The sequence below is a fragment of the Diabrotica virgifera genome, chromosome 6 (assembly GCF_917563875.1).
Source record: "Diabrotica virgifera virgifera chromosome 6, PGI_DIABVI_V3a".
Classification (NCBI taxonomy): Eukaryota; Metazoa; Arthropoda; class Insecta; order Coleoptera; family Chrysomelidae; genus Diabrotica; species Diabrotica virgifera.
The window spans coordinates 218305029-218332927 of record NC_065448.1 but is presented as its reverse complement, the minus strand read 5'-3'; the positions used below and the strand labels follow the sequence as shown (position 1 = coordinate 218332927).

General features: G+C 32.9%; 1 protein-coding gene across 1 annotated transcript; it reads right to left on the bottom strand.

Annotated features, from left to right (window-relative positions):
* Positions 1 to 161: 161 nt before the first annotated feature.
* LOC126887258 (uncharacterized) lies at positions 162 to 20649 on the bottom strand. Its single transcript, XM_050654676.1, has 4 exons — positions 20208 to 20649; positions 8463 to 8690; positions 5743 to 5915; positions 162 to 2392 (listed from the first exon to the last, which is right to left on the bottom strand). Exons 1-4 carry the CDS (start codon positions 20208 to 20210, stop codon positions 2041 to 2043), a joined length of 756 nt encoding a protein of 251 aa, XP_050510633.1. The 5' UTR covers positions 20211 to 20649; the 3' UTR covers positions 162 to 2040.
* Between the last annotated feature and the right edge of the window lie 7250 nt (positions 20650 to 27899).

Sequence of the window (27899 nt, the reverse complement as noted above, 5' to 3'; positions counted from 1 at the left end):
ATGCCCTTCGTTGCTACGAAAAAATACATTCAGTGACATTAATGACAATTAATGTTTTAAAAATTATAAAAGCGATGACTTTCAACCATAAAATTAATATTTATAACAACTGTGTGTTTAATTGTACTAATTTGTACTTACATAAATAAATTACAATAAAATTTTGGTGTTGAACAGTTTTATTCATGAAATAATCGCAACAAATTGCACTCGATCTCTAAAATTAATATAGAATTTTAGAGCTCTTGTGCAATTACTACTGATAATTTGTTTTTATTTTTGTATTTTTCCTACAAATAAATAAAAACTGTACATACCGCCTTCTTCCATTAATTTTAGTTTGTATAACTATCCTTTATCTGAATGGATGAAGGGGGTATGTGGCATGAAATAATGCTCTATAATCAGTTTTACAGAAATTTATGTAATTGAACACAAAATAATCTTCTTCTTCATGTGCCGTGCTCGATTATTGAGCGTTGGCTATCAAATTGGCTATGGTAATTTTTTTGAGGGCAGCTCGGTAAAGGGATGCAGAGGATCTGTTAAACCACTCTCACAGGTGTCTAAAGTTGTGCTCACTACGGAGAGCAATGGATTGTATCCTCGCTCCGACCCTTGCTCCCTGGTATTTATATTCGTTATATTATATAAAAATATTGTATCTATTTTACATAGCGATCGATAATATAGTTTCGATCGCTATGTGAAATAAATACATTATTTTAAATGCGAGAATTCACGAATATAAATACCAGGGAGTAAGGGTCGAAACGAGGATACAATCCATTGCTCTCCGTAGTGAGCAAACCCTAAGTCATGACGGTCTTCTTCGACCTGTCCTTTTTTCTTCGACCTGGCCTTTCATCTTCGACCTGGCCTTTCTTCCTCGACCTGGCCTTTCTTCTTCCGTCTACCTTGCCTTGTATTATTAAATGGAGTATATTATACAGAGTCAGTTTTATGTATGGAAAGCCTCAATTATCTGGGAAACGGCTTGCACGATTTTTTATAGATTTTGATGACAAAGGGTTTTCTAATGCGGCCGATATAATAGTGGCAATTACATTGTTGTCAGAACTTTCGTTTTTCTGGAAATCTAATGAATTTTCTTATTTCAAATAGAACACCCTGTATATTTTTGCGTTTTGAAGTTCTTAAGGAATGCTGATTATTTTTCTTGTGATATTCCCTATACCTAAATGCCATAATTTCGAAGTTATTTAGCTACATTTATTTAAAAAAAAATTTAAACAACTTTAAAAAATCAATTTTTTCAACCCGGGTACATTATTTTAGGTTCTTTTGATTATTGGAAACAAAAACGGTCTTTTGTAATTTTTCTCTAAAGTTAATAGTTTTCGAGTTATAAACAATTTAAATCTGAAAACGACGAAAAATGTTTCATATATCTCCTTCTTTCATTCAAGAATCGTAGTTTACATGTTACAGACCTCCTTCATCCACTAGAATATCTCTTATTAAGCTTTTTAGAGGTACAGTATAAGTGTCATATGATAGTGAAGTTACATACCACCTTAATTCACTAAGAAACTCGCAATTTTAGAAAATGTTATATACCTCCTTTTTCCACTTAGGTCTTCAAATGTCACTGAACGATTATTTACAAAGACTTGAATTTTGTATATAAGTATTAAAAAATATATTTCGAATATCACACGATAGTGAGAATAAATAAGAAAATAACGCTCCAATTTGTTTCTCAAACTTGTTTCCATTCGGCAATACTCACTCGAGCTGTGCGGGCTCTCGTGTTTGTTGCCAGGCAAAAGTTTTCGAAAAACTGTCGTATTATTTTCAATTTATTCTCATTCTCTTGTGATATTACTGCTAAAAATATTGTCTTGTAGAATTTCTATATGATCTAGCGTACGTATTACATAATCCTTGAATTATTAGTTTCTGACCACCCCTCGTATGTCGAAGTGAATGCCGAAAAAATCTTTTGAGACTTCGCACGGAATAAAAAAAAATAAGAGTTCAATACGAAATCAACTAGGTAGTCCAATAGAGAATGTTTCACTTTTCCTCAGTGATTTTCACATTTTCTTTCAAATCGTCCTCATCCTTTTCCTTATTCTCCAATTTGACTCTGCCGTGTCGGAACTCCAAACATCTGCGGTGAGGCAAGTGATTATTGGGCGCAATCATTAAGAGATTATTTCCGTTTCTGTCGCAAATAGGAAACTGGTGATTAGTCAGATTGTTGTGCCGACGGAGCCTTGCCCTAGTTCTGAGAGTGTGTAACCCGGGAATGAGGCGAGTATGATTGGAAATGGCGACCACGTCCTCTGCTTTGACGCATACTTGGATGGAATTGTTGGAGTTATTGTGCTGCCATTCGAGGACGTTCGTAAGGAGACGAATGTACCTGAAAGATAACGAAGTTTATAAACAAATCTTTTATTGAGGGTATTTTGGTACATCTATTATATTTTCCTTTTCATGAGCATTTTTCAGTGCGTAACAAATGATAGGAAAAATGGTAAGTCCGTGATAATACACATTTATGACATTTATTCTAACATGACATTTTAGTTAAATCTAACAGTTATCACATTTTATTTTCAATTTGGAATAAAAACAAATCAAATGTGTTTCTTGCATTTATAAAATGGTATTTTCTTTGATTTGTATAGTCTTATAAATTATACAGATTATATTTGTAATAATATTATCTAATTAAAAAAAATTATTTTTTTACTATGGCGCCATCTATCGACAACTAGAATAACTAGAATAAATGTTGTAAATGTCTGTAATCACGGACGTTCCTTTTTTTCTGTCACATACAATTTAATGCGTTAGAAAGAAATCGAAAAACTGTGACGCACTGAAAGATGATCATGAGAAAAAGAATACAATATTTTTTTCACTAGAGCAGGGATCGGAAATTAGCGGCCCGCGAATCACATGCGACCCATAAGCTGCTATGGTGCAGCCGCAAAAGTAAGAGTCGTTTCACACGACGCGAGACTGCAAAAATATTAGAAGATGCGAGACACGAAAATAATCAAAAACACGGAGGTAAAACCATGAGCGGCCAAAATAAAGGTGTTGTAGGGAGAATCGTTACCAAACAACAAACAGAAGAACTCAGGAAGCGCTGCTCCGTTGATGTTTCATTATATTTTTTAGGCCTGGATCCCGGGTACCAAAGAAAAGTTTATTAATAGCAAGCTGAAAATTTGTTAATAGGTTAACGGTGTCTAGTCGGACAAACTTTGATGTAAGAGAACACTGGAACAGTAGGAAGTTTTAATTGTGGAACATGATCTTAATTGTAGAACTTGTCATCTAGTCGTGTCGCAAGGGGGGGGGTACAACGGCCTCCTTTATTCAAATGGACTTACCCAAGTTTTTTATGTATTTTGACCCGTAGAACACGAATTTTTTGGGTAACAGTTGATCCGGATGTCGATAAGATTGTTATTAACAAAAAACTTGAGGAATTATATAACAGCGATTTTTCGCAAAAAAAACATTTTTTTTGTATTTTTTGGCTAATTCTAAGCAAAAAATGTTCATACAAGTTTTTTCGTAGGATGCATAGTTTTCGAGATAAACGCGGTTGAACTTTCAAGAAATCGAAAAATTGCAATTTTTGAACCCGAATAACTTTTGATCAAAAATAGAATATCAATTCTGCTTACCACATTTGGTAGGTTAAGTCAAATTATACCGGTTTTGATCTTTTGCATCCCTAAAAATTAAATTTTATATTGGTAAACAAAGCTATAAACACATAGTGCTTGAATGATGTTTTCAATGCATCTCCCATATAAAATCGAACGAGTAGGCGCGTCTTCAAACAGGTAATTTGTACGTAGCATGCATTAAAACGCATTAAAACACTATTTGTTTATAGCTTTGTTTGACAATAAAAAAATCAATTTTTAGCAATGCAAGTAACCAAAACCGATATAATTTGGCTTGAATTTTCAAATGCGGTAAGCAGAATTTGCGGTAAGCAGTTCAACCGCGGTTATCTCTAAAACTATGCATCCTACGAAAAAACTTGTAAGAACATTTTTTGCTTAGAATGTTTTGCGAAAAATCGCTGTTATGTAATTCCTTAAGTTCTTTGTTTATAACTTATCGACATCCGGATCAACTGTTACCCAAAAAATTCGTGGTCTACAGGTCAAAATACATAATAAAAACTTGGGTAAGTCCATCTGAATAAAGGAGGACGTTGTACCCCCCTGGCGACAGCACTATTAAGCTATTGACAAATTTTCAGCTTGCTATTAATAAACTTTTTTTGGTAAGCGGGATCCAAGCCTACTTCATTAAGAGGTGCTGTGCGCTGTTTTATCTTAGATACAGTGTCCACGGACATAAAATATCATGTCAATGTTATGAGAAAAAATTAAATCAGACAGTGTTTATCTCAAAAATTTCTGGAAGATCTGGAAGTTATCTATGGTGACCTGGTTAATTATATTAATGTGAGTTGGCTCACTCACAAGGAGATTCCTGATTAAAGAGTGGAGATTAAAGAAAAGCAAGTTAAAGAGCTTTACAGCAGCCACTGAGTTGTCGAACCTGATTTTCTGAATGATTATGGAATGATCCAAGAAAGCAATCGAAGAATCCATTTTGAGTTTGAGTTTGATATAACTCCAAACTGAGTTTGAAAATAGAGGCTAGAATTTACCGACCTAGCTTTACCTGAGAAGATCTCAATTAACAGGAAGATTTTCCAAAATATTTTGCAGTTTATATTGGTGTTTTAGCAAACAATTTGCAAATTATCATAGTAGATTTGCAAAGCTATGATTTAAAAAGATTTGAAGAGGACTAAAAAAGTTTACTCAGCAGATGATAACATTGGTTGGTAGCAGAGAGCTATTAAGCAGACTTTTCCAACCTTTCCGTCGAAAAAAAAGTGGCGGATCTAGACATTTGCCACTTGCCCCCTTGGGGAGGGAGTGAACCTTGGAGCCCCAACGAAACACCAACCAACAAAACATAAAAAAGTTAATCCCAAACTACATAAAAGACATAAATAATAACTTTTATGCATTAAGTTCCCTTAACTTTTCTAACTTCCGTGTTTATGGGGTTGAATTTGTCTGCCTATGGTTTAAGTTGCATGGCATCTAATATATTTTTATATTTTAACAATTTTTTTTTTAGGAATAGGGAGGGAAAAGATGGAGGGATAGTTGGCAATCTACCTCCCAGGAAATTAACCAGAGGCAACTTCAGAATTAAACAGATCGAAAGAAGGAAAAGAAGAAGAAGAATATTTTTTTAATTTAGGACCTAATTGGGGGAGTGGGAATGTCCCCTATTAAACCCCTGCCTGGTTCAGATTTAGTTCCATCATTACGGGGGGCGGGGATTTTATTCCATAAGTCGTTTTCACATTCCGTAATTTCAAAATTTCACCCTATGTTATTCATCATAGACCCTATATGTTATAGTTATTTGAGATCAGGTTGTTAAGTAGTTTATAAAAATATAAAAATGTACACGCTTAAAGAGCGTGTAAAGCTACATAATAAAAATAAAGCTTTTGGACTACCCTAGGCTCGTATGAAGCTCCCTGTACATTTAAATCGATACCTATTTAAAAAGCGCACATTTACATATTACGTAATAATTTTATATTATAAAAATCACGGGTTTCAGCGTTTTTTATAATTTTTTAAAACAAGGACAGAAATAATTTTATTCCATAAGTAAGTTCCACCCTATATAATGAACATTTACCTTATTGCCATGCGAAGGATCTCATTTTTCGACAGTTTTTTATCTGGAGGATGAGTTGGTACCAACTTCCGCAACTCGGCAAAGGCACCACTGACATTTTGTTGTCTCCATCGCTCTCTACTATTTGTAAATATTTTTTTCACTACTCCTTTCACTGGCACTTCTAACGACACCTGCAGAACCAAATAATATAATAAAAGTCTTATTAATAAATATATATTTTCACCTGCGTTTTTACGAGGTGAATATCCCGGAAAAATAAATTGTGTAAATTTCATTATGATTTGTCATCAGTTACTCCTCATACTTATATCTTTTAGGACCTTTAAATATCTAATTTTCGCTGATAGGTTATATCGCTCATCCGGAAGAAAAGTGACACAACTCAAAAAATGCATAAATCGAGATATCTTGTTAAATTGACTCCAAATATACTATACTTTTACCCGGAAAAATGGCATTACTTCCAACTTAGAAAGATGGAGGTAGTATCATTATTCTTTTGGCGGTAAAATGAATACTTTTGTTCCAGAACAGTGACACTTTTTAGTTATGCTCTGACACAAGTTAATTATCACAAATCGACATAAATGTATCATTATTTATCACAAAAACCGTTGTATTTCAAGAAGTGTCCTATCTATTTTTCGTTGATTTAAAAAATCTCACAAAAAAAGTGACAGAAGGCAAAATTTGGACATTGTTTCTTTGTTAAATCAGATATAGTTTTTTTGGTTTTACCTATTACACAATTAGAAACACACTTATCCATATCCTTCGTTTTTAATTTATGAATTTTAGCAGTTACCGTTTAAAACTTACAGACAAACAAAAGACCTAAAATATATATTTTTGTCTCCACTGAAAAAATTGATTTTTGAGTTGGGACACTTTTATGTATGGAAACCCTCAATTATCTCAAAAACGGCTTACACGATTTTTATAGATTATGGTGGGTAGGGGTTTTCTAATGCGGCCGATATTATAGTGATAATTACATTGTTGTCAGATCTTCCGGTTTTTTTGGAAATCTAATGAACTTTCTTATTTCAAATGGAACACTCTGTATATTTTTTGCGTTTTGAAGTCCTAAAGAAATATTTATTATTTTTCGTGTTATATTCTCTATACCTAAATGCCATAATTTCGGAGTTATTGCTACATTTATTTTAAAAAATTTAAACAAATTTTAAAAATCAATTTTTTCGGCCTGGGTTGACATTATTTTACGTTCTTTGAAATATGAGGAACAAAAAAGGTCTTTTGTTATTTTTCTCTAAAGTTAATAGTTTTCGCGTAATAAGCAATTTAAAACTGATAAAAAATCTAAATCTAAAACTGGATAATGACGATTTTTAAGGTTCAAAACACAAGTAAAAAATATAGTTTTTGAAATTACGAAGTACCTAAATTCAAGCTCAACTCAGGAGCTCGCCATAAGATTTTTTGGCAAGTTTTATTCTAAAATGTTGCTTTTTAATTGTTAATGAAGCGCATATGAGCAGACGGACGATCGGGCTGCATTAACAACTAAAAAACAATGTTTTTAAATAAAACGAGCTCAAATTACTTATCGGTAACTGAAAAAATAAGATTTGAACTTGAATTTGGGTATTTCGTAGTTTCAAAAATAATATTTTTAGAAGTTATACTAGTTTAGGCGCGATTGAGAGTAAAATTTCATAATACTGCGCGCATGCGCATACAGACAGTATGGCGTTTATTTGCTGAATCTTTCAAGTTATGTATAAATATATCAGTGCAAGAAAAGGTATGAAAAGAATATATTAGTGTTTTAGTAAATATATTTATTATAATTTTTGTGTCTTTGGATTTGTCTTCCTCGGGAGTAAGATGAGTATTATTAAAACATTTTATTGTATATTTATTATACTTGTCTGTTTGTTACTGTGAATTGTCATTAGGTACGTCCGAATCGATACAGACACAGTCCTCGTAGCGTATTTGGTATAGCATTCGGCCAGAGATCGAGAGGTCTTGAGTTTGAGTCCGGAGCTATACTTTTTTTTAATTTTTTTGAAAGCGATAAGCACAAAATTAGTTTGGTGTTTAAAAAAATTAAAACAAACTGTTTAAAGTAGATATTTATTTTTAAGAAATCATATAATCGAAGTATAACTTCTTCCGTGCGTACAAAGTACACACACATTCTTTTTTTTTTGTTTTTTTTTTTAACCTTGAAAATCGTCATTATTCATTTTATTTTCAGTTTGAAATTATTTATAACTCGGAAACGATTAATTTTAGAGAGAAATTAAAAAAGACCTTTTTTGTTTCCAATGATCCAAAGAACCTAAAATAATGTTTACCCGGGCCGAAAAAAATTGATTTTTATAATTTGTTTAAATTTTTATTAAACAAATGTAGCAATAACTCCAAAATTATGGCATTTAGGTTAAGGAATATAACATAAAAAATAATTAGTATTTCTTAAGGACTTCAAAACGCAAGAAATATACAGGGTGTTCTATTTGAAATAAGCAATTTCATTAGATTTACAGAAAAACCGAAAATCTGACAACAATGTAATTACCACTGTAATATCGGCCGTATTAGAAAACCTTTACCCACCAAAATCTATCAAAATCGTGCGAGCCCTTTCCGAGATAATTAAGGGTTTCGATACATAAAACTCACTCTGTATATTATACCTAATTAGTCTAGTATATGCCTTATACAAAATATTATTTTAAACTTACGGGAACAAGTTGATGTGCCTGGTGCCTTTCTATCCGCTTTTCATCATCGCTGTCAATTATGGAGAATTCATCGGAGAAATCGTCGTCTTCGGAAAGTGAGTCTTGATCGTGATTTTGATGACATTTGGTACCATTTGGCGAAGAAGATGTACTGACGTCTGTATTGTCCCCGTCCATGCTCCAGTCCAGGTCCGTCGGACTGGAGATATTGGGATGAGTTAACATTGGCTACAAAATATAGTTGTCAATATATTTACAATACAAAAGTGTTATTTGTTATTTTCAAAATTGTCTAAAACACGCAAGAAAAGAAACAGTCCATTATTTTTCACGGTTTTTGCTTCGGGTTTTAAAGATTCGCTTCGATTGACATGAAATTTGAAATACCCATAGTAAACATGTTAAAGAAAAAATTTATATATTTTACCTCAGAGTTTCGTACCCCTTCTCAGGGGTGAAAATATGTAAACTTTAAGTAACTCCCGAACTCGATAGAGAATTTAATGTATAGCAAAAAATGCTATGCAGACTGCAGTTGAAAATAATTCAATATGTATAAATAATAATTTTTATCGCCAACCGTCACTAAGGTCATTCATTATTGTACTCATTTGCCCTCATTTGCGGCAGTAAAGTAACACTTTATTGTACTGAAAGAAGAATTGTACTTTACCTGCCGCGATTTTTAATCAAATTAACCGAGATTGAATGTAAAGTGGTCGATGGCAGTAATCGATTATTTATTTGAATTACCTTAACATTTATTTACTTTATTTATTAAAAATATTGTACAAAATTTGCGATATTATCAGTAGTAATTGCACAAGAGCTCTAAAATTATCGAATTTTTCCCGAGTGACACTTTGACAGTTTTAATTTCACGACCTGAAGGGGAGTGAAATTATGTCAAAGTGTCACGAGGGCAAAAATTCGATAATTTTAGAGATCAAGTGCAATTTGCTGCGATTATTTCATAAATAAAACTGTTCAAAACCAAAATTTTATTGTAATTTATTTATGTAAGTATTGTATTTTTTCGTAGCAACGAAGGGCATCTGACGTAATATACTTGACGACGGGATATTATCAAAAATTATCGGGTATAACATCACAAGAGAGTGAGAATAAATTGAAAATAATGCGACAGTTTTTCGAAAATTTGTTGTCTGGCAATAGACACAAGAGCCCGCAGGACTCGAGTGACTATTGCCCAATGACAACAAATTTGAGTAAAAATGAAGCATTATTTTCTTATTTATTCTTACTGTCGTGTGATATTCGTAAGATTATTTTTTAATACGTATATTATGGATATTTTCTTAAATGTGACATTTTGAAATGTGACTGATTGGACAGAATTAAACACGTGATCAAATATCTTACTATACGATTGGAAGTTAAAATCATCAAAAAATAATCACTTTAATTTTTATTTCTGTAGCTTTCTATTGGTCAGAATCTCCTATGAATAAAATAATCAATTACATTGATGCAGTGGTGTCATGGTGTGGGAACGCGTGGGAACGCCGTTCCCGCACTGGTTAAGAAAAGAAAAAAAATAATAGAGAATTTAGGTTTTGTAAACAAAAATTAGCAGTGCGTTCCGGCACTGCGTTCCCACACTGCTAATTTTGCCATGACACCACTGCATTGATGTCCAAAGTGAAATTCTGTAGTAATTTGGTAATTATTAATTGTATTCATATAAAAAATATTATCCGTAGAAAAAATATTTTCACATATTGGAAAAGCTGGTATTTTACTTTACCGATTTAGTAATTATCCAATATTGACAACTATCGATTAAAAATCGAAAGCGGCCATCTTGAAAGACTTATCTGTCATCACTGTCATGACATTATTATTACGTCTAAAATTTAAAAAGTTCTTGAATTGCAAATTGCAAGTAAGTGTTAAAACCAATATCAAATTATGTTGGCGATAAAATTTTGTATGCACCACATCAGTAAAGACTCTTTATCGAACTCGTCTGTTACTCGCCTCGCTCGCTCTTCTCGTAATATCAGACTTGTTCGATAAAGAGTCACTTTACTGACTTGGTACATAAATAACTATTATCGCGATTATACAACCCGAGTTACAACCTGATGAAGGTGAGAGTTTATTTGAATTGAGCTGCAATTAAAACTTTTCATCAAATAACGTAAAAGGAGGAGGATTTTCTAAAAATAATGCTCAAAATGTTGTTAAAAGTATTTGTACCTACTTTATACAGTATAATAGTATGATTATGATTGTAAGATTGATAGTAAGATTGATCCAAAAGATGGCATAACCCAGACATCCAAAGTGAAAGTTTTCCTCCACCACCAAATTGTTCTATATGGTCCACATAATGTTCAGAAAAAAGTCACACCATTTTGAGCGTCGGGTTTGGGGGGAGAGGGGGGAGAATTCTGCAAATTCGTAATTTTTTAAGTTTTTCGTCAATATTTCTAAAACTATGCCGTTTAGCATGAACAACCTTCTTTACAAAAATGTTCTACATTAAATTTGAAATAAAAAATGTCAAATGCATAATCCTTCTAAAATGAACGGTTCCAAAGTTACAGGGGTAGTATAGTATAATTGGTCCAAAAAAGGCCTAACCCAGATATCGAAAATAAGAGTTTTCCTCCAACACCAAATTGTTCTATATGGTCCACATATGGTTCAGTAAAAAGTTACACCATTTTGAGCGTCCGGTTTGGGGGGAGAGGGGGAGAAATCTGCAAATTCGTAGTTTTTTACGTTTTTCGTCAATATTTCTAAAACTATGCGGTTTAGCATGAACAACCTTGTTTACAAAAATGTTCTACATTAAATTTGAAATAAAAAATGTAAATGCATAATCCTTCTAAAATGAACGGTTCCAAAGTTACAGAGGTAGTATAGTATAATTGGTCCAAAAAAAGGCCTAACCCAGACATCGAAAATAAAAGTTTTCCTCCAACACCAAATTGTTCTATATGGTCCACATATGGTTCAGTAAAAAGTTACACCATTTTGAGCGTCCGGTTTGGGGGGGAGATGGGGGAGAAGTCGGTAAATTAGTAGTTTTTTTACGTTTTTCGTCAATATTTCTAAAACTATGCTTTAGCGTAAACAATATTCTATACAAAAATGTTCTACGTTCTACATAAAATTTAGAACAAAAAAGGTCCTATACATAATTGTTATAAAATCAACGGTTCCAGAGTTACGGAGGGTGAAAAGTGGAGGTTTTCGATACTTTTTATATTTTTTGGGCAATTGATGATGATTTTGGGTGACGAGGATGACGTTTATTCAAGGGCTTATCACTAACATACCATCGGCCACTGAAATAGCAAATTTGATTTATAAAACCCAATCCTGTTAAAGAAAATCAGTAGGAAATGGCCCAAAAAAATAAAAAGTATCGAAAACCTCCACTTTTCACCCTCCGTAACTCTGCAACCGTTGATTTAATAGCAATTATGTATAGGACCTTTTTTGTTTTTAATTTTATGTAGAACATTTTTGTATAGAAAATTATTTACCCTAAAGCATAGTTTTAGAAATATTGGCGAAAAATTTAAAAAAACTACTAATTTACCGATTTCTCCCCCATCTCCCCCCCCCCCAAACCGGACACTCAAAATGGTGAACTTTTTACTGAACAATATGTGGACCATATAGAACAATTTGGTGTTGGAGGAAAACTTTTACTTTGGATGTTTAGGTTAGGCCTTTTTTGGACCAATTATACTATACTACCTCCGTAACTTTGAAACCGTTCATTTTAAAAGTATTATGCATGGGACCTTTTTTATTTAAAATTTAATGTAGAACATTTTTGTATAGAAGATTGTTTATGCTAAATCGTATAGTTTTAGAAATATTGACGAAAAATATAAAAACTACGAATTTACCGATTTCTCCCCATCTCCCCCCCAAACCGGACATTCAAAATGGTGTAACTTTTTACTGAACAATATGTGGACCATACAGAACAATTTGGTATTGGAAGAAAACTTTTACTTTGGATGTTTAGGTTAGGCCTTTTTTTTGGACCAATTATACTATACTACCTCCGTAACTTTGAAACCGTTCATTTTAAAAGTATTATGCATGGGACCTTTCTTATTTAAAATTGAATGTAGAACATTTTTGTATAGAAGATTGTTTATGCTAAATCGTATAGTTTTAGAAATATTGACGAAAAATATAAAAACTACGAATTTACCGATTTCTCCCCCCTCTCCCCCACAAACCCGACGCTCAAAATGGTGTGACTTTTTTTGAACATTATGTGGACCATATAGAACAATCTGGTGTTGGAGGATAACTTTCACTTTGGATGTCTGGGTTTGGGTCTACATAGTTATACCATACTATAATGAGAGATTTAAAATAAAAGAAGATAAAACCCGAAAAATACCCGAGTTATGCCATCAGTTGTCATAACATTTTCTTGCCACTGTTTATATATATATATTTCTCTTCTCTCCTTCTTTATTTTTTCTTGAACTTCCTTTGACCACCACCAGGTCTTTTCATTCTCAAATTTCTTTTCTATATATTTGTTCCCTTGTTTCCAATTATTTCAACACAGAGACAAAGAGTGCTATTGAAATAATTCAGGAAATGAAAAAAGTTTAAGAATAAAACGAACTGGTGGTGCTTAAACGAAGTGTAAGAAAAACAAAAGCTAAAGCAATAGCGTATACAAATATATACGATCAACAAATCAACATGATACCAGGGAAGGCGAAACAAAGATATATAAAATAGTCAAACATAGAGCCAGAAAGCAAAAGATTAATCAAAGTGGATGTAACCCAGATCAAAATAATAAAATACAAGTTCTAATAGTAGGGGAGCAAAGTATGCTAAATGTGCAGTCACTCGAGCGTTATGGGGACCTATTGGGTTGTGAAGAGTAGGTCCTAAAATCAAAAAAAGTTAAGTAAAGTTTTCCATTTTAGTGGGCGCTTGCCATTTTTTAATTTAATTTTCCATTTCCAACAATGGTTTTTCCGATTATAACGCCATCTATCCATAATTCGAAAAAATGTTTCGAATAAAAGTTACTTATTTTTAAATGAGGAACAGTGGCGGCTCGTGGCTTTAGGGACAGGGTCGGCAAGCTTTTGTCTTCTCAGATAGGTATGCCATCTAATTAAAAGGCTTCAATTTCATAGGAAATTTTTGGTTTTTGTTTTTTTTATTTTTTTTTGTTTTTTCCTATACATTTAGAACCTAAACCTGTTTATAAATTAAATCTATTTAGTCTATGTTGTTTCGAAGTAGCAAAATGGGTTATAACGTCATTGTAAAATTTATTATTGCTTTAGAGAGATTTTAAAAGTTTTTTTCTATTGGCATTTGAAATTTGAGACAAGTTTGACATTTTCTCTTGTTTCATGGTGTTTCGACAATACATTTTGACTCTTTTGAGACAAGAGAAATCCCATTCATTTGAGGCAGAATTTGCCCACATTTGAGCAGAACAATTTATTAATTTCAGGAACAGTTTGTTGTACCTAATGAATTGCAGTATATAAAATTATACATATTTTGTAACTTATCTCACCTTCCGAAAATATTTGGATCAGCATATAAACTTGTTAATCCATTTTCTTATTTTATTTGATTAAAGAATGATGGATAATTTTTAATGAACTTAATTTTAAACCTAATAGATATTTTGAAAATTTTTTGGCGTAACTTTTAAATTTTGAATCGTCAAAGAGGTCAATGACTTATAACAGTGAGTAAATAATAGTTTTGCCTGGTGCAATAGTTTTAACTTTCGCCTGGAGACCATACAATTCACCGGACATCAAGGTAGCGCCGTTATAAATTTGCCTTACCAATTTATTTTTGATATCAAAAAATTTTAATATGTCCTTTAAAACACCAAAAATATATTCTGTCTTATGGCTTCTACTCACCTCTGAAAACCTAAAAACCTCTCATAAAAATATTAGACGTAACGCGTATCGAAGAACAATTGATACTTGTGAATGACATGTTACCTCTATTAGTAGTTTCGTCTACTTCTACCGAAAAGCATCAAAATGTAACTACTAATTGATTCTTTCATTCTGTGCTGTTTTAGGTAGGCCGCTAAATGTCTTCTAGTCAGAAAGTAAATTAGAAAATTTGTTAAACAATTTTATTTGTTCTCTATAATTAACTTGATGTAACGAATCCTCCGATTCATCCTGCCCCCTAAATGCTAATTCACACATAATTCATACAATATCAATCATTAAACGACGTAAAACTACCTACTTACCTATTTCAAAATTTTATCCCGGGCGCGCTTAGGTACATGCCTTGCTAAATACGGGAAATGTATAATTGGTTGCCTATCGGCTAATATTCCATAGCTTCTTATTACAAGCAAATCTTCAATCTGGGGACGGCTTGTCGAAAACACACAATCGCAATCGGGTGCATGGCTATAGGATCATTTTTGAAAAGTCTCTTACGCACAGCGCACAGGGATCACTTAACGTATGGGATCGATCGAATTCTTTTAAAAACAATGAATAAAATTTAGTCTGTATTATCTCACAGATATTTTTTTTATTTCACAGAAACGAATATCATCAACTCTGATTAAATTATTAAATATTTAAAAAAAAATCTATAATGTGTCCGTGTCCATAAATGTGTGGGTCGGCACTGCCGACCCTGCCGACCCTGACCAGCCGCCACTGGTGAGGAATCCAAATCTGCAATAAAAAATGGGGGCTCCTATTTAAGATTTTAAAGTAACCCTAGACCCCACCTACGTGGGGGTCGTGTTTGGTGCCATTCGATAGATTTTTCAAAGATATTGAAAAAGTGTGTTTTACAATTTTTCGATCTGATCATTTCGCGAAATATTGCGGGATTCGTATTTAAAATATTATGTTTGGTATCATTCGATAGACTTTTAAAAAATATTGAGCATATGTTTTTTAGGTTTTCGATCTGTCTTTCATTTCGCGAAATATTCGCTTTTTTCTTGTGAAATTTTATGACTCACTCATTTCCTTACGCCCCTCTCTAATCGTCAGATTTTTGAAATATACACTCTTTTGCATGTACTTAACTTACCTTATCTAAATCTGACAATTTCGAGTTTTTTAAGGATAGATTTTTTTTCGGGCCCCCCTTAACGAACTCCTTTGTGTTAAGAGCCAATATATGGTAGAGGTACATCTGCAGGGTACAGGTTTCTCCCCCATATGCTAATCTGACGCGCTCGAGTAACTGCAAAAATCCCCGCTTGGGCTCCCCTACCGTAAAAAAGATGTCAAAAAGCGATGTAAAACAGTTGAGAAATGGACAGTTTATTAAATAAAGAATTTTATAGAAAACCAGTTGAGTTAACGGAGGCAGTAAGAGAAATTCTATTTTTTCCACATATTTCCATAGTTTCCACAATTATTCGAAGCGAGGTGGCGACTTGCTGAGTGTACTGGTCATAGATCGAGTAAATTTGAAATGTCAGTAAAGTATATGAGCATTAGATTGTTTAACGTTTTACCAAAAAAATATGGAACAATGAATAAATATTTCTTTAAGAAATACATTAAAGGCTTATAGCTTACCAAATGTTATTTTTCTGTGGAAGAGTTTGTTTCGGACAGAAATATTACCTAAAAATGATATCTATCTATATACCTTGAAATATTTATAAAATTTATAAATGTTTTTATTTTACTGTTTGTTTGTTTGTAAAACTAATGACATGTCCTATACATTGTATGTCTTAAAGGATAAACAAATATTATTATTATTATAATGATCATCAAATTTACAAATCAGGAAGTTGGTCAAGTACTTCAAGAATAATACAGAAAGGTGAATCTGGTTCAACCAAATCTGGTCTGGTTGGACCAGATTTACTTTTGATATTGATACCTTTGATATTACCGTAGCTATTCCTGGGGAAGTGTGGAAAGCTTTAGAAGGGTTAAAAGATAGGAACAAGTTGGAGAACAGGTTTATTTAATAGAATTATGAAAAGGAAGGATAGAAGTTTTTTCTGTGAAAAAAGTGCTATACCTATACCCCCGTGGAAAAAAGTTATGAGGTAAAAAAGAAAAATCGTGCTTTTTCGTGATTTTTTGCTTCCTTTTATAAATATATTTTTGTCAAAAAAATTTTTTTTACTTTAGAAGGTGTAATTTTGATAGGAAATTTAATTTTGAACAACTTTTCTGTAGATATAGGTACCTACCTATATGGACGAAAAGTGCATAGAATTCGAGTTAAAAATAGAAAAAAAACCAAAGATGGACTAATCCATCCAGTTCTCAAAAACGCACCTCTTTAAATAATAGCACTCCCAGTGGCCGATCTACGGGTAAATGGGGGAAAAGAGGGAAAATGGGGAAATTTCCCGCCACCCCTAACAAGGTCCAAAAGTAAATAAAAGAAAGACACTTAAAAACATATATTATTAGCTGACATGAAACTTAAATCACAGACAGACAAATTCAACCCAATAAACACGCTAGTTAAGAAAATCTATGGAACTTAATGTAATAAGTTATTAGATATTTAAGTCTTGTTGTCTTTTATGTAGTATGCGTTTATCTTTTTTATGTCTTATGGTTGGTGTTTCATTGGAACTTCCCCCTTAAGGCAAATTTCCCCTCCCAAGGCAAATAACTAGATCCGAAACTGAGCACTCTACGATTTTTTCATATTCAATCAACGGAACATTAACCATGTGAAACAATAAAAGGTGCTACTCTAGTATGCGGTCTACCGTTGCGTTTATAAACACATAAATAAGAAGAATTATTATTTTAATTTTACAAATAATCCTTTGTCATATCTCTATTTACTATTTAGTTGGGAATAAGCCAAATTTGTGGCTTGTTCTCAATTAAAATAATAAATTGATAAATTGATTTGTAGAATTGAAATAAATAATGATTCTTCTGATTTATGCGTTTTATTCACTTTGTTAAGATTTTTGTTATAGTGTGCAAACCCTTCTGAGAAAAGATTAAAAAGGTTATGACATTTTTTAGCCACACTGGTAGGTATACACTGCCAGCAAAAAAATCTTTACAACGTGAATAAGGGGCATAAATAAGAAGAATTATTGTTTGAATTTTGCAAATTGATATATTGTCATATCAATTTACTATTTTAGTTAGGAATAAGCCACATAATTGGTTTACTTTGCACACTATAATACATAGGTATACAGGGTGAGCCACGCTCAACGGGACGGAGCCTACCGGGGAAACGGCTAAAGATATTAAAAATTCCTTCCGTAGGAATACGTAGGTCAGTACCGGCTACAAGTTAAAATTTGTGAAATATATACAGGGTGTCCCAATTTAGCGTAATGATATAAAGTTATATATTTTTAAATGGAACAACCTATATTTTACTTTAATTTTGAATTCTACTGAACAAAATAATGTTATTTTATTCAACATTCCCTATACCTATTTTTGACAGATTTCGATTTATGTGGGTTTTTCTGAAAATGTACTATTCGCGAAATTAATTAATTACACATTATCGCATGAATTTTAATTAACGTCTTTTTGTCAGTTAATTGTCAACTGTCCATGCTTTACATCAGAATAATTACCATTTGAAACTAATCTACAGAGTGTTCGCAATCTGAAGTGTCAATGCTGTACAATATTTTGTATAATTACTTTCTTAACTTAAATGGGACACCCTGTCTTTTACTTTAATTTTGAATTCTAATCAAAAAATAATATTACTTTATTAAAAAATCCCTATACCTATCTTTGATAATTTTCGATTTAGTTGCATTTTTTTGAAAATGCACTATTCTAGAAATTAATTAATTATACTTTATTAGGTACATAAAGTTCTAACTTAAACAAAATACCCTATATTTGAATGCTGTAACAATTATTATAATCAAACTATTATAAAATTTTATATTAATATCTAGTATCTTCAGATCTATTTGCATTATGTTTCCTGGAACATTAAATGTCGTTAATTAAATAGCTCATTATACATTATAAAGAATGCCATGAAAAATCAAAAGGTACCTAGCTGTCAAACTAATAGTCACACTATTAACTGTATTGCTCTCAATTAATAGAAATGGCAGATTATTCAATTGAAGACCGAGTAAATATGATTTTAATACATGGTGAATGTGATCAAAACAGTTTGTTAGCATCAAGAGTTTATGCTGATATGAGAGATATGAGAGATTTCCCTTAAAACGTCATCCTCGTAAAGAAGTATTTTGACAGAGTCTTAACAAGGTTTCGTGAAACTGGCAGTGTTGTTTATACTAAACGAAAATTGATAAATCCCATAACTGAAGATGAAAATACCGAATTAGAAGTTATTCAATCAGTTATACTTTTGCAGTCATACAGTCATACAGTCATACTTTTGCAAAATATCCCTTTAAATATTAGAAGAACAATGTTTCTGCAGCTAGACGGTGCTCCAGCACATTACACGCGTAATGTTAGAGAATATTTAGACAGAAAATTTCCCGGAAAGTGGATAGGTAGGGGTGGTGCTGTCAATTGGCCTCCTAGATCACCTGGGTTAACATCGATGTACTTTTTTTTGGGGATATATTAAAAGTTTGGTTTATCAAACTCCACCTACAACCGCAGAAGACATGAAAACGCGTATTCGTAATGCATTTGCAACAGTTACTCCAGAAATGTTAAGAAAAGTAAAACAAAATTTTGAACACAGAGTGTGGTTATGTATGGAAGAAAATTGACACCATTTTGAACATTTAATGTAAATTATTTTTTTCCAGTGTGTTTTGTTTAACTTTATGTAATAAAGTGTAATTAATTAATTTCAAGAATAGTGCATTTTCAAAAAAATGCAAATAAATCGAAAATTATCGAAGATAGGTATAGGGATTGTTTAATAAAGTAATATTATTTTTTTAATTAGAATTCAAAATTAAAGTAAAATACAGGGTGTCCCTTTTAAGTTAAGAAAGTAATTATACAAAATATTGTACAGCATTGACACTTCAGATTGCGAACACTCTGTAGATTAGTTTCAAATGGTAAATATTCTGATGTAAAGCATGGACAGTTGACAATTAAGTGACAAAAAGACGTTAATTAAAATCCATGCGATAATGTGTAATTAATTAATTTCGCGAATAGTACATTTTCAGAAAAACCCAAATAAATCGAAATCTGTCAAGAATAGGTATAGGGAATGTTGAATAAAATAACATTATTTTGTTCAGTACAATTCAAAATTAAAGTAAAATATAGGTTGTTCCATTTAAAAATATATAACTTTATATCATTACGCTAAATTGGGACACTCTGTATATATTTTACAAATTTTAATTTGTAGTCGGTACTGACCTACGTATTCCTACGGAAGGAATTTTTAATATCTTTAGCCGTTTCCCCGGTAGGCTCCGTCCCGCTGAGCGTGGCTCACCCTGTATATGGGACAGGTAGACCGCATACTATAGTAGCACCGAAAAAAAACCCTTTACGTTGTAGTTCCTTTCTAAAGTACATATTCAATATACTAATACTTTCAACTTCTAAAATGCTTTTGGACAATAAGGGAGCGTTCAAGTATTACATAATGCGATTTTTGAAGATTTTTAACCCCCCCTCCCCCCTACGTAACGCACTCTTATGGGAGTTTAACTATTGCGTAACGCAATTTTTGAAGATTTTTGACCCCCCCGCCCCAACCTGCGTTACGTAATACTTGAACGGTCCCTAAGTTGTTGATAAAAAATAGTTAATTTTGTAAACTTACCATTTGAATATTAGTAATCTTTATAATTTTCACCCTCAACAAAAAATTTTCAATAACTACACATACACATAGACACTATAACTTTACTAACACCCACTACAAAGCAACTGGCAGATCACAAACACAGTGGACCGGAACAACAAATTCCAGCTATCAATTCCAACATCCCGTTCTAACTCCTTATCAACACAGTGCAGACTCCCATGCAAGGACCAATCGGGATACGGGGTGAGAACAAGGGAGGATCTCCCGGTGCTTTGGCTCCTCCTAGTTGTTTGAACTGGGAATTTAATTCATTTTTTATTGAAATCCAATAAAGCAGTTTTATTTTTTTACAGTGGTCGAATGGTCTGCTGAAGAGGTAGTAAGATTCTTCAAATGTTTTCAATAATATAAAAAACATTGAAACTCACTTAGGTTTATTTTATTCAACAGCGTGAAATTTTCGATGGTTTTCGATAAAATTATAAAATATTTTTTACTTTTGTATAATTGAAGACCTTATTGCAACATAATGGTAAGCCATGAAATAAGAAACCTGATATATTAAAGTTTTAAAAAATCTAAAAATATCGATTTAGGTAAATTAAAAAAACATTACTTGTTGTTTGATTGTGTTAATTATTAAAACTTAATAAACATTTATTATTTTGTCAAAAAAAACATATGTTTATAGGAAAAATAGGGTTTATTAAAAAAAATATTACTTAAATTTTAACGTGTTTGTCAGTCGGGATAGCATTTGACCTTGCATTACGAGCTGCCCCAAATTTTATTTTTCTAATCTTGAGAGGGTGTCAATAGTAGTATAAATTTAAAATCTCGACTGAATTTGACCGTTGCGTTAGCCGCCATCGTGATTTTAAACAAGAACCGTTTTTGCTAAATATCTCCGCCATTTTCAACTTTTCAACACTTTCGACTGAAAAATATACTGACTGAAATTATTGAAAATGCGATTTTCTATAATTTCGTTTATTACAATTTTTTTCGTGCGGTCCATATTTTCCGAGTTATGGGGAAAAATAGTGACAGCTAGAGCATAAATATTGATTTATTGAATTATCTCGTTTATTATTAGTTTTACAACGAATTTTAATATATACAAAAATGAAGAGAACTAAATTTTGTACAATTTTGATCTGTTTCATTTTTTTTTTGATAAAATCAATATTTAAGGTAGTACGTATGCGATAAAAGCGCGAGCGTAAGACCCGATTGATTTTATAGTAATTGTTTTTGTTCAATATCTTCGCCGTTTTCAACTTTTCGACAAAAAGTGTAAGGACTGAAATTGTTGCAATTATGATTTATTACAATTTTTCTGGAGAACCAGTGGCGGGTCTAAGAGGGGGGATGGGAATATTCCCCCCAACAGGGCCCAAAATTAAAAAAAAATTGTTGAAATATTAAAATATGTTAGCTGACATGAAACTTAATTATTAACAGACAAATTCAACCAATAAAACCCGCTAGTTAATAAAATTAAGTGAACTTAATGCATATAAGTTATTATTTATGTCTTTTATGTACTTAGTTTGGTTGGTGTTTTATTGGAAGTTGCAAAAATTGTATAAAATATAATTCTCTTTATTTTTGTTTATGTACAATTATGTCGTAAAGTTAATAATAAATGAGACAATTCAATAATTATGCTTCCCCTCCGCTTCCACTATTTTCCCCCTTAACTCGGGGAATATTGATCACATAAAAAAATGGTGGAAAATAAATTGTAGGAAATTGCGTTTCCAACAATTTTAGTTCCTACCGTTTTAGTCGAAAAGTTGAAATTAAGCAACAACGGTTCTCCCTTAAAATCAATATGGCGGCTAATGCAACCGCGGAATTCAGTCGAGATTTTAAATTTACACTACTATTGATCTCCCCTAAAGGATAGAATTATAAAATTTGGGACAGCTCGGAAACAAGATCCAATACAGTAATTATGCTCCCCCCACCACTTTTTACTATTTTCCCACTTAACTCGGAAAATATCAACCGCGTGAAAAAAATTGTTAAAAAGAAATTGTAGGAAATCATATTTGGAACAATTTTAGTTGAAAATGGCGTAGATATTTAACAAAAACAATTGCTACAAAATCAATCAGGTCTTACGCTCGCGGCATTTTCGCGTACGTACTACTTTAAATATTAACTGTAGCAAAATAATGAAAGAAATTAAAATTGTGTAGAATTTAATTCTCTCTATTTTTGTATAGAAACATTTTTGTCGTAAAACTAACAAAAAACGAGATAATTCAATAATTTTGCTCTAACCAACTCTAACTGTCACTATTTTCCGCCATAGCTCGGAAACTATCGACGGCACGAAAAAATTGTAACAATAGAAATGATATAAAATCACATTTTAAACAATTTTGGTTGTTATACTTTTTGTCGAAAAGTTGAAAATGGCGGAGATATTGAGCAAAAACGGATCTCGTTTAAAATCAAGATGGCGGCTAATGCAACGGCGGAATTCAGTCGAGATTTTAAATTTACACTACTATTGACCCTCCCTAAAGATTAGAAAAATAAAATTTGGGGCAGCTCCTAATGCAAGGTTAGACCTGTTATTCGTCTAACCCGACTGGACATTCGTTTGGTTTCGATTGGATTTCTGCAGTATACAAATCAAAACCTCACTGATGCGCCTACTTGAAAATCATAATCATAGTCCAACGTTTGTTGGAAGGGAAGAGATATTTTTCTAAAAAGTTGCATTTAAACGAGTATCTTAAATTTTTCAACCATGGTCCATGATACTTTGCTTCTTCCTATATTGCTTCCTCCTCTTATCTTTCACTGTATTATCAATCTTAGTAACACCATATTTCAAATCACTGTAACTTATTTATGTATTCTTGCGTCACTGTCCAGCTTTCAAATAGATATTTAAGTAACGAAAACCAGTAACATCTCAGAACTCTTAATCTTAGTTATTTTTTAAGGTCTTTATTGCAGATAATTGTTTTCATTTTTACAAAAGCATTTCTCGCTTTTTCTTTCTATGTTGACCCTTATATCTATTGTTTGATCATTATTTTTTGAAATCCAAGGTCCTTGGTCGTCGATAACAATGGGAAACGAAGATAGACTATGTGATTGGAAAAGAAAAATCCAAAAGAAGATCTTTGGCCTGTTGTGCTTGGTGAAGCAGAAGGACAATATTGGATAAGAACTAACAAAGAGCTCGAAGAACTTTACACAGATGCCAGCATCATAAAAGAAATAAAGTCCAGAAGACTCCAGTTGGCAGGAGACCTGAGAAGACAGTCTGACCAAAGAACGGTATTAAGGCTAGTATGGGAGGAAGTCCTAACTTGAAGAATACCACGCGGACGCTCTTGCTCAGGTGGCGAGATAATATACTACTAGGAGATTTAAAAGCTATGAGCGTGGAGAACTGGATGGTGATTGCTTAAGACAGAGAAGAGTGGAGGCATGTTTACACGTAACGAGTACAGTGGCGAGACAGCAAACTGTTACTAGACCGAGACAGTGGTGAGGGCGAGAGATGGTTTATACGTATTTGGCAATTTTTGAATTTGGAGGCGAGTCAGTTCAGTTTCGATTCACAAAAACAAGGAGTAGTATACTTATGGATCGTAAAGATAACATTAAAAATATATCAAACGGCTTATACCACTGCTTGTAGAAGAATTGGCGGATATATTATGAGAAGGAGATAAGCGTCTTTGGACTATAGACAATGGATTAGACCAAATCTCGCTGCTCCCGATTTCTTCGATTCATTGATTGTTTTATTTCTTGTCTAATGTTTAATTTCTTAAATGTCGAATTTAATTTTTTTTATTTCACTTCTTGAGTTTTAAAACCAACAATATTTATTTCTTCTGCAATCGATGTATATGCTGCATCACGTTTTTGTTTATTTTTATACTCCAAAGATTTGAAATTTCATAAGCACGCGTGTCACTTATCTATACAATTGAACTAAACTTTTTTGTCCTATCTCAGTTCCATTTGTTAGCTATTTTTAAGAATCACAAATCACATTGATTAACACAAGTCGTCTCCTCTGATGAAGTGGTAGGTAATATCCACAGTTACACAGCGAGTGTTATTTACACATACCGAGTGGATTAGCGAGTATACGATTGAAGGGTGGGAGGTCGAAGACTCGGCCTAGTAAATAGAACAAGATCCGAGTGACTGTCTCGCCATATGACTGGGTCGAGTACTCGGCCAAGTACTCGTTAATATGTTTATACCAAACGAGCACTCGGCCGAGAACACTGTCTCGCTACAATACTCGTTTCGTGTAATCAAGGTTTAAGTAAGTAAGTAAGTAAGTTAAGTAACGTCCTAGGTATTTGTATTTATCAATCATTTCTACCTCTGCATTTCCCAAATGTAAGTTTGTTTGTATATTTGTTTTCTTTGTTATTATCATTCATTTGATATTTTATTCATCTTTTTATATTTATTTTGAATCCTTTTTTTATCGCAATCCAGAAGCCTGGCAAAGACAACAAGCTGCCTGAAAGTTACCGGCCTGTCGCATTACTCAGTTGCTGTTATAAATTACTAGAACGACTCTTATATAATAGAATATATGTATAACACCATTGAGGACGCTGTACCAATTGAGCAAGCTGGATTTAGAAAAGGACGAAACTGCTGTTACCAAGTGCTGTCCTTAACTACATTCATCGAAGCTGGCTTTGAAAGACGTGAAAAATCTGCCATAACATTTATAGACCTTACGGCTGCCTATGACATTGTGTGGAGAGAGGGCCTTATTTATAAGTTGATGAAAATCATACCCTGTCTCAAAACTTGTCAGCTGATAAACAATCTACTAACTAACAGACTGTTTCAGGTATATATAAATGATGCACGAAGTAACGTTAGAAAACTTAACAACGGCTTACCTCAAGGCTCAGTGCTAGCTCCTTTATTATTTAACCTTTATCCGGTGGATATACCTGACCCAAAATCGAGAAAATTCGCTTATGCAGACGACTGGCCATTGGCTTCCAAGATAATAGTAAGGAAGCTGGAGAACGAGCTCTAAACGAGGACCTAACTACACTTAGTAACTACTTTAAGAACTGGCGCTTACGTCCTAACACAAGAAAAACTGAAACCTGTCTCTTTCACCTGTCGAATCAACTTGCGGGCGATACCCTCAATGTAACTCTAAATGATGCAGCTGTCAAACATAACAACAACCCCAAATATCTAGGCGTCACACTTGATAGAACACTCATCTTCAAAAGCCATCTTACAAACGCAGCCGGTAAACTGAGAACAAGAAACAATATAATAACAAAACTTGCTGGAACAACTTGGGGTGCTTCTGCAGATACTCTTCGGACCTCTGCTCTAGCTTTGGTTTTTTCAGTGGCAGAATATTGTGCACCAGTATGGTTAAATAGTGCACATACAAATAAAATCGATGTCCAACTTAATCAAACCATGAGAATAATCACTGGAACAATAAAATCAACCCCAGTGAGATGGCTGCCTACTTTGAGCAATATTGCTCCACCAGATCTACGCCGTACAGCAGCATTAGTGAAAGAGCATCAGAAAATTGTAGCCAACAAACAATTACCAATTCATCAAGACATACCAGACATCTCAAGAGAGCACCAGCGACTGAGGTCTAGAAATCTTCCAATCAGATCTGCCCGAATAATTGGTGATTCCTATGATACACAAAGGCAATGGTCCACAAGATGGATGCCAACAATAGCAGCAGACTATATTCAGATATCCACCCCAACCCAGGGTTTCATCGTTCGGATCTGCCCCGGTGCACCTGGGAGAGGCTTAATCGCATACGTACCGGACATGGTAAATGTGCTGATTCTCTGTTCAAATGGGGTCGTGCGGAAAGTCCACAGTGCGATTGTGGATCGCCTAGACAGACCATAAGTCATTGTGCTTCAGTTTGCCTAAATCGTGCCTACCGTGGAAACCTCCAGGACTTTGTGGAATGCTCCCCAGAAGCAATTGAATGGCTATGTAAATTGGACATTAATATTTAGATTCATTCATTATATTTTAGTGTTTGAATAATATATATTACATTTGTGTATTTATCGTACTGTGAAAGTCCATACGCTAAATAAAAAAAATCCTTTTTTTAGAGAAACCGCTTGTCTTTTGTCTTGTTTAGTAGTATGTACTTAGTTGTAGTTGTTCATTAGAACTTACCATAATCACTGTGTCACCTGCATATCTTATGTTGTCAATAGTTCTTCTGTTAATTATTATTCCTTAACTTTCAGGTAATGCTTTTTCAAAAATGGATTCACTATATATGTTACCGACCAAACCCGATTTCAGGACAAACTAGTTTGGCCTAGGCCCTACTAGTTTGTCCTAAGCGCGTTATGATAAACTAGTATGGCCTAGGCCAAACTAGTTTGTCCTATCACGTGTAGGCCAAACTAGTTTGTCCTAGACTAAACTAGTTTATCCTGATATAAATACACACACTTCAGGCCAAACTAGTTTATCCTGAAGTGTATGTTTTTATATCAGGATAAACTAGTTTAGCTTATAGCCCAATAAATGACCCTTTTGGAGTGTAATTTCCAGGGGCAACTCCGAATTGTATGAAAATTTGGATTTAGGTTCTACTTACCCTCCACTTCAAAGTTGAATTTGTGCCGTTGGTTGTTTTTACTTGGGGGTGACATTTACCCCATCTCGGGGTTGAAAAACGCGTGTTTAAAATAAGGCTGGTAGTGGATAAATTGACTTATTTTAAGCACCTTTTGTTCTATAAAGTTTTTTAACTAAGTCAATACTTTTAGAGTTATTCGCGATTTAAAATGTTGATTTTTCGACAAAAAAAAACTACGTTTTCAGACCGTTTTTTCCAAATAACTCAAAAAGTAAATATTTTATCAAAAAAAATATTTTTAGTAAAAGTGTAGCCTATAAAAAAACGAAAATAATGGTGTACAAGTAAAGTCTACAAATTGGGTAGAAGCAAAGTTGTAGCTCATGAAAAATACGTTCTTATTCGTCTAATTCCAAATCGAATAATTCAACGCGATATCACCGAAGAAAAAAGCGTTTTTCGGGAAACCTGATTAACATTTTTAAAGTATCGCAAAAAAGCTTATTATTTGTTTTTTACAAAAGTTTACAGCATCAAAAATAAACGAGTTACACTGAAAAAAAGTTGGCCCTTTTTTTTGGTAAAAAAAAATCGTGAAAACCTCCCTCTATTTAGCACCCTAAATGAAATTAATCGTTTGGCTTTACCATCTATTTTAACTGTATGTGTATTGTTGATATGATTTGTAAGTTTGATTGGTTTGAAGTCCTTATTTTTAAAAACATTTGGTTTTATAATAAAAAAAAGTTTTCTAAAATTTTTTGAAAAATTTCATTTTTTCAAAATAACTTAAAAAGTATTAGTGATAAGAAAAATCTTAAAGATTAAAAAAAATAGAGGTTTTGCTATTATAAATATGCTAGTTTATTTTGTTTCTCCGTAAGATAAAAATTGGTTAAGATATGGCTGTTCAAAAGTTGCATACATTCGTGATTAGTGACCCATTCAAGCTTTCTCAATTATAACCCTTTCAAAAATAAACACTTTGAACCGGTGAGACTGATAGATCATATAAAAAATAGATAGTTATGTAAATTGTTTGTAAAGCGGTAGCGATTAATTTCATTTGTGGAGCTAAACACGGCGAG